Source organism: Callionymus lyra, chromosome 18, assembly GCF_982586985.1.
Source record: "Callionymus lyra chromosome 18, fCalLyr1.hap1.1, whole genome shotgun sequence".
NCBI classification, from domain to species: domain Eukaryota; kingdom Metazoa; phylum Chordata; class Actinopteri; order Syngnathiformes; family Callionymidae; genus Callionymus; species Callionymus lyra.
This window is the reverse complement of record NC_141835.1, coordinates 861,975-870,333: the sequence shown is the minus strand read 5'-3', so window position 1 is coordinate 870,333 and position 8,359 is coordinate 861,975. Positions and strand designations below refer to the sequence as shown.

At 40.0% G+C, this 8,359-nt stretch overlaps 2 protein-coding genes across 4 annotated transcripts in view; one reads left to right on the top strand and one right to left on the bottom strand.

Annotated features, from left to right (window-relative positions):
• Window positions 1-423: 423 nt before the first annotated feature.
• Window positions 424-8,359, bottom strand: part of LOC148060003 (uncharacterized) — an 8,222-nt gene continuing 286 nt past the window's right edge. Inside the window, exons 2-4 of the mRNA XM_087780372.1 lie at window positions 5,245-5,413; window positions 878-952; window positions 424-825 (exon numbers count right to left, since the gene is read on the bottom strand). Coding sequence (XP_087636498.1) covers window positions 424-825; window positions 878-952; window positions 5,245-5,316 — 549 coding nt within the window. The 5' untranslated portion in view covers window positions 5,317-5,413. The remainder of the gene's footprint in view (window positions 826-877; window positions 953-5,244; window positions 5,414-8,359) is intronic.
• The window catches only part of wdr20a (WD repeat domain 20a), a 5,524-nt gene continuing 3,521 nt past the window's right edge, over window positions 6,357-8,359 (top strand). For all 3 annotated transcript variants that reach the window (XR_015709282.1, XR_015709281.1, XM_087780007.1), the window contains exons 1-3: window positions 6,357-6,631; window positions 8,096-8,278; window positions 8,343-8,359. The exon at window positions 8,343-8,359 is cut by the window's right edge. Coding sequence is in view for 1 of the 3 variants with exons in the window: in XM_087780007.1 (XP_087636133.1) it covers window positions 6,368-6,631; window positions 8,096-8,278; window positions 8,343-8,359 (464 nt within the window). In the remaining 2 variants the exon portion in view is untranslated. The remainder of the gene's footprint in view (window positions 6,632-8,095; window positions 8,279-8,342) is intronic.

Below are 8,359 nucleotides of genomic sequence, written 5' to 3'. Positions count from 1 at the left end.
TCGAAGAATCAAATTAAAACCCAAAAAATGTTAAATAATCTCTTTATAGCGCCAGAAACTTAATGTTCTGTTCAAATCAAACATAAGCGGAACTAAAACGATCTTATCTTAAATCTTAAATGTGTTTGATTTCACACTTTTGTTCTCATTTATATAGAACTTTTCCAGACCAGGGTCACAAAGCGCTTAAACTACTCAAAGTATATACTTTCAAGGTCAAGGTAACACAGGAGTCTCAGAATAAAGGAAAAGCCTGGTCAAATAAAAGTGTCTTCAGATGTTTCATTGCAGTCGTTGGATCAAACCGAGACGTTTGCAAGAAAGTGTTTTGTTCTCGGAACCCTGAAGAAAACCTAGAGTAGTTTTAAATACAGGAATAAAAAAACCTTCTCAGCGAAACATCAAAGTATATTTATTCATATTTCACTGGAGCGTCTCGTTCTCCAAACATCTCCTCTTGTGCTGCAGCAGACTCTCTCCAGACACCAGCAGCTTCCTCTTCTGCTCCGACCGCAACTGTGGGGAGATTTCAGAAGAGCTGCTCTGCCTCAGGACTGTGAGGTCAGAGGTCACGCCAGAGTCCTCCAGGTGTCCAGGTGAGAGCAGCTCACACAGCTCCGGCTCGCTGGCCGCCCTCATCTCCACCTCCAGAGGAGGTTCTCCCGCGGGATCCTTGATCCGGGTCAGTTCGCGACCGGACGCCTGGTGGACCAGGACTCGTCGACTCCGGCGTGAGAACCGACAACCTCCTCTCCCCTGCGTCCTCGTCCTCCTGCCGTCGCCGTCCTCAGAGTCCTCGGAGCTGCCGTCGTACGGATCGAGAAACTGACAGAAGCGCGTTTAAGATCAACGTCAGCGAACGAACGGAGAGAATTACCAGAGAACAAGAGTGACGTCCTGGAGGCAGCACTCGTCTGGACCTGCTGCTCTCTGGAGCGCTGCTGGCGCATCCCTGCAACATACGCTTCATCAGAACATCATGGGTTCATCATAGAACCTAAGCTTCATCAGAACATCATGGGTTCATCTTAGAACCTAAGCTTCATTAGAACATCATGGGTTCATCTTAGAACCTAAGCTTCATTAGAACATCATGGGTTCATCTTAGAACCTAAGCTTCATTAGAACATCATGGGTTCATCATAGAACCTAAGCTTCATTAGAACATCATGGGTTCATCATAGAACCTAAGCTTCATTAGAACATCATGGGTTCATCTTAGAACCTAAGCTTCATTAGAACATCATGGGTTCATCATAGAAACTAAGCTTCATCAGAACATCATGGGTTCATCATAGAACCTAAGCTTCATTAGAACATCATGGGTTCATCATAGAAACTAAGCTTCATCAGAACATCATGGGTTCATCATAGAACCTAAGCTTCATCAGAACATCATGGGTTCATCATAGAACCTAAGCTTCATTAGAACATCATGGGTTCATCATAGAACCTAAGCTTCATTAGAACATCATGGGTTCATCATAGAACCTAAGCTTCATTAGAACATCATGGGTTCATCATAGAACCTAAGCTTCATTAGAACATCATGGGTTCATCATAGAAACTAAGCTTCATTAGAACATCATGGGTTCATCATAGAACCTAAGCTTCATTAGAACATCATGGGTTCATCATAGAACCTAAGCTTCATTAGAACATCATGGGTTCATCATAGAACCTAAGCTTCATTAGAACATCATGGGTTCATCATAGAACCTAAGCTTCATTAGAACATCATGGGTTCATCATAGAACCTAAGCTTCATCAGAACATCATGGGTTCATCATAGAACCTAAGCTTCATTAGAACATCATGGGTTCATCATAGAACCTAAGCTTCATTAGAACATCATGGGTTCATCATAGAACCTAAGCTTCATTAGAACATCATGGGTTCATCATAGAACCTAAGCTTCATTAGAACATCATGGGTTCATCATAGAACCTAAGCTTCATTAGAACATCATGGGTTCATCATAGAACCTAAGCTTCATTAGAACATCATGGGTTCATCATAGAACCTAAGCTTCATTAGAACATCATGGGTTCATCTTAGAACCTAAGCTTCATCAGAACATCATGGGTTCATCATAGAACCTAAGCTTCATTAGAACATCATGGGTTCATCATAGAACCTAAGCTTCATCAGAACATCATGGGTTCATCATAGAAACTAAGCTTCATTAAAACAGCATGGGTTCATCATAGAACCTAAGCTTCATTAGAACATCATGGGTTCATCATAGAAACTAAGCTTCATTAAAACATCATGGGTTCAACATAGAATCTAAGCTTCATTAGAACATCATGGGTTCATCATAGAATCTAAGCTTCATTGGAACATCATGGGTTCATCATAGAAACTAAGCTTCATTAGAACATCATGGGTTCATCATAGAACCTAAGCTTCATTAGAACATCATGGGTTCATCATAGAAACTAAGCTTCATTAGAACATCATGGGTTCATCATAGAACCTAAGCTTCATTAGAACATCATGGGTTCATCATAGAAACTAAGCTTCATCAGAACATCATGGGTTCATCATAGAATCTAAGCTTCATTAGAACATCATGGGTTCATCATAGAAACTAAGCTTCATTAGAACATCATGGGTTCATCATAGAAACTAAGCTTCATCAGAACATCATGGGTTCATCATAGAAACTAAGCTTCATTAAAACAGCATGGGTTCATCATAGAACCTAAGCTTCATTAGAACATCATGGGTTCAACATAGAATCTAAGCTTCATTACAACATCATGGGTTCATCATAGAAACTTGGCTTCATTAGAACATCATTGTTTCATCATAGAATCTAAGCTTCATTAGAACATCATGGGTTCATCATAGAAACTAAGCTTCATTAGAACATCATGGGTTCATCATAGAACCTAAGCTTCATTAGAACATCATGGGTTCATCATAGAAACTAAGCTTCATTAAAACATCATGGGTTCATCATAGAACCTAAGCTTCATTAGAACATCATGGGTTCAACATAGAATCTAAGCTTCATTAGAACATCATGGGTTCATCATAGAACCTAAGCTTCATTAGAACATCATGGGTTCAACATAGAATCTAAGCTTCATCAGAACATCATGGGTTCATCATAGAAACTAAGCTTCATTAAAACATCATGGGTTCATCATAGAACCTAAGCTTCATTAGAACATCATGGGTTCAACATAGAATCTAAGCTTCATTAGAACATCATGGGTTCATCATAGAAACTTGGCTTCATTAGAACATCATTGTTTCATCATAGAATCTAAGCTTCATTAGAACATCATGGGTTCATCATAGAAACTAAGCTTCATTAGAACATCATGGGTTCATCATAGAACCTAAGCTTCATTAGAACATCATGGGTTCAACATAGAATCTAAGCTTCATTAGAACATCATGGGTTCATCATAGAAACTAAGCTTCATTAGAACATCATGGGTTCATCATAGAACCTAAGCTTCATTAGAACATCATGGGTTCATCATAGAACCTAAGCTTCAGTAGAACATCATGGGTTCATCATAGAACCTAAGCTTCATTAGAACATCATGGGTTCATCATAGAACCTAAGCTTCAGTAGAACATCATGGGTTCATCATAGAACCTAAGCTTCAGTAGAACATCATGGGTTCATCATAGAATCTAAGCTTCATTAGAACATCATGGGTTCATCATAGAACCTAAGCTTCATTAGAACATCATGGGTTCATCATAGAACCTACGCTTCATTAGAACATCATGGGTTCATCATAGAACCTAAGCTTCATTAGAACATCATGGGTTCATCATAGAACCTAAGCTTCATTAGAACATCATGGGTTCATCATATAAACTAAGCTTCATTAGAACATCATGGGTTCATCATAGAATCTAAGCTTCATTAGAACATCATGGGTTCATCATAGAAACTAGGCTTCATTAGAACATCATGGGTTCATCTTAGAACCTAAGCTTCATTAGAACATCATGGGTTCATCATAGAACCTAAGCTTCATTAGAACATCATGGGTTCATCATAGAACCTAAGCTTCATTAGAACATCATGGGTTCATCATAGAAACTAAGCTTCATCAGAACTTCATGGGTTCATCATAGAACCTAAGCTTCATTAGAACATCATGGGTTCATCATAGAACCTAAGCTTCATTAGAACATCATGGGTTCATCATAGAAACTAAGCTTCATTAGAACATCATGGGTTCATCATAGAACCTAAGCTTCAGTAGAACATCCTGGGTTCATCATAGAACCTAAGCTTCATTAGAACATCATGGGTTCATCATAGAACCTAAGCTTCAGTAGAACATCATGGGTTCATCATAGAACCTAAGCTTCATTAGAACATCATGGGTTCATCATAGAAACTAAGCTTCATTAGAACATCATGGGTTCATCATAGAACCTAAGCTTCATTAGAACATCCTGGGTTCATCATAGAAACTAAGCTTCATTAGAACATCATGGGTTCATCATAGAACCTAAGCTTCAGTAGAACATCATGGGTTCATCATAGAACCTAAGCTTCATTAGAACATCATGGGTTCATCATAGAACCTAAGCTTCATTAGAACATCATGGGTTCATCATAGAACCTAAGCTTCATTAGAACATCATGGGTTCATCATAGAAACTAAGCTTCATCAGAACTTCATGGGTTCATCATAGAACCTAAGCTTCATTAGAACATCATGGGTTCATCATAGAACCTAAGCTTCATTAGAACATCATGGGTTCATCATAGAAACTAAGCTTCATTAGAACATCAGGGGTTCATCATAGAACCTAAGCTTCAGTAGAACATCCTGGGTTCATCATAGAACCTAAGCTTCATTAGAACATCATGGGTTCATCATAGAACCTAAGCTTCAGTAGAACATCATGGGCTCATCATAGAACCTAAGCTTCATTAGAACATCATGGGTTCATCATAGAAACTAAGCTTCATTAGAACATCATGGGTTCATCATAGAACCTAAGCTTCATTAGAACATCCTGGGTTCATCATAGAAACTAAGCTTCATTAGAACATCATGGGTTCATCATAGAACCTAAGCTTCAGTAGAACATCATGGGTTCATCATAGAACCTAAGCTTCATTAGAACATCATGGGTTCATCATAGAACCTAAGCTTCATTAGAACATCATGGGTTCATCTTAGAACCTAAGCTTCATTAGAACATCATGGGTTCATCAAAAAAACTCGTCTTCGACCCCCTGCTGTTCTGTACCATGGTGCTGGTGTCGGACCACCTCGGGCTGATCTCCGAATCAGAACCAGTGCTGGACTCCACTCTGCACATCTGAGGAACATTTGAATCAGTTCCCGCACAGTCCCAGGAAGTGTCGTGACGTCACCATGTATTTGAAGGCCAGCTGCTCCACGTTGTTGTTTTCTGGACGAGATTATCGTTTATATAGTTATAGTTTCTAATCTCGCCTCAAGTACACACTTCAAGTACCTCGGGGTCGATGTCTCGCTCGTCTTCTACACGCCATCTCACCTGCAGCGACGTCATCAACTCCAACAGGTGTTTTGACGATTGCGATCACGTGATCAGATTTACCTTTTTACTGGTCAAACATTTTTTATTTTTGTCTCCACAAACATATTAATTTGACCAAACGTTACTCAAGAAAACGTGTGAAATGAATCAACAATAATATTTTTATTCCGTCATGACGTCGATCAATTAAAACATGCAACGGATTCAAATATATGTTCATGATCCAAAGACTCTTTATTTATATGTGAATATAAGACTTTTGACTGCATCAGTAGAATAACAAAACAGGAATAACTTTTTCTGTGAATCATTTTACTTTTAAAGAGTTAAATTTAACACGTTTGCAAAACACGCAATTAAAATAAATTAAAAGCACGATTAAGATGTTATTTATTTGATGACGTTGTTTTATATCCGTTCATTTAAACCTCGTCAGTTTCCGTTGACGTATCGCGATCATCGATAATCTTTTATCGATTGATCGAAAACTTCCATTGGAATAATGTTTAAATTTTGGCAAATGTCATAAAACGAGAATACAATTTTAACTGTAAATTATTGGTATTTCCGTCGTAATTAATGTATATTCTATTAATTTATAAATCATTGTATATTTTTCCTCGTCTGTATATTTTGTTTACCTATTAGCATTTCTTATTTTATTAACCTTGTTTTTACTTTAGTTTGTTTCATGTCATGTATTGTAAGCCACATTATGTTGAATTAAAAAAAATAATAAATAAAACTTAATGCTCGTCTGACGTGCAGTTGCTCGCTGCGCCGCTAGAGGGCCTCGGTGAGCCGCACACGTGTGCGTCACATCCGGTCCGGGGGGGGAAAGGGATGAATGTTGATTTCAAAGATGGCGGCGGAGGGAGGAGGGAAGGAGATGAACGAGATCAAGACTCAGTTCAGCACCCGTGAAGGCGTCTACAAGCTCCTCTCGCACTCCGAGTACAGTCGACCCAACAGGGTTCCGTTCAACTCTCAGGGCTCGAACCCCGTCCGGGTCTCGTTCGTCAACGTCAACGACCAGTCCGGCAACGGCGACAGGATCTGCTTCAATGTGGGCCGAGAACTTTACTTCTACATCTACAAGCGCGTCAGAAAGGTACCTGTTCACCTGCGACTCACCTGGGCTCGAGCCGGCGATCAAACCCCTGGTTCCGACCCGGTCTGTGGACTGTCGAGCTAGTTAGTGCTAATGTTAGCAACGCTGCTGGTTCTTGGAGGTCAGAGGTCAAACTCACCTGAGCTCTGACCTGTGTTGTGTGGAAGCTGCTCATCAAGGTGATGACGGCTGTGTTGACAGCTGTCACTCAATGACGGCACCTGTCGACGCCTTAGACTGACAGGTGAGTCGAGCAGGTGTGACGTTGACAGGTGTTCAAGAGAAATGATAACAATAATAGTTTAAAGTCAGAGGAATCCTCACTTTTCTGCTCTCGTGCGGACAGAAGGTTCAGATGAATTATTGTATTATAATATAAAAGTATAATGTATGTTTAAGTATTTGCTCACGTGACGATCACAAATAAACTTAAATACACTTAAACATCCAAATCACTGATGTTTCATCTTTTTATTTCCTATCTTGTCACGTTATTTGGTTCCTTAAGTGTGTAGAATAAAATAATTCGATTTTTAATTACAATTAACATGTAAATCGTTTCTTAAGTGACATTTAAACGTCCGCCTGCTAGACTGAGAACGAGAGGATACAGTCGACCCCAGCAGCTTCTACATGTCGAGTTTAACATGAGCAGCTGAGGACGAGAGGATACAGTCGACCCCAGCAGCTTCTACATGTCGAGTTTAACATGAGCAGCTGAGGACGAGAGGATACAGTCGACCCCAGCAGCTCCTACATGTCGAGTTTAACATGAGCAGCTGAGGACGTGAGGATACATCTCGTGTTTTCTTTAAACCTTCACACGTTTGTCGACACGGCAAGATGTTGTGCGACATTCAAGTCATGGGCAGAAGTCATCGTAGTACGACTTTGTGTTACACAGTTGTGACCTTCAAACTTGAAACGAAACATTAGTTGTGTTCTTGTTGTTTAGTTAAAGTGAAGTGTGGATTAACTGGCGCCTCAGGTGTGTGTCCAAAGGTTGTCGACTGTAGATTCTTCCTAGTTTGTGTGGATTATTTTACTGTCGAGTCTTTCTTCGTATTATGTTGTTATTAAGGTTCGACACGTTTGGATCTTTTTTTCAAATCATTTACTTTGGTTTTGTCCAGAATGTTGTTGATGAAAAAATGACTTCAACATAAATATATCTGAATATATGAATAATAATAATAATAATAATAATAATAATAATAATAATAATAATAATAAGCTCACAGAACTCTATTGTTAGAAAAACTTTTCAACTCTTAAAGAAGTTTATATTTACAGCGAGGAACTTAACCCTTGTGTTGTCTCTGGGTCAAAGGTCAACGACCTCCATCTCTGCATATGTATTGATGGCAGTCGGGGAGTCGACCTTTGACCCAGCACGAGGGAGGAACATCAGACTCGTGAGTTGGGGTCGGAGTGACATCATAACAGGAAGTCATGTGTCCTCAGGCCGCCGACCTCAGCAAACCCATCGACAAGCGCATCTACAAGGGAACACAACCCACGTGTCACGACTTCAACCACCTGACGGCCACGGCGGAGAGTGTGTCTCTGCTGGTGGGCTTCTCTGCCGGGCAGGTCCAGCTCATCGACCCCATCAAGAAGGAGACCAGCAAGCTCTTCAACGAGGAGGTGAGAAGATGGCCTTCAAAAGCTGGAAAATCTGATGACATTAAACTCTTGTTTCTGGTTCCAGAGACTCATCGACAAGTC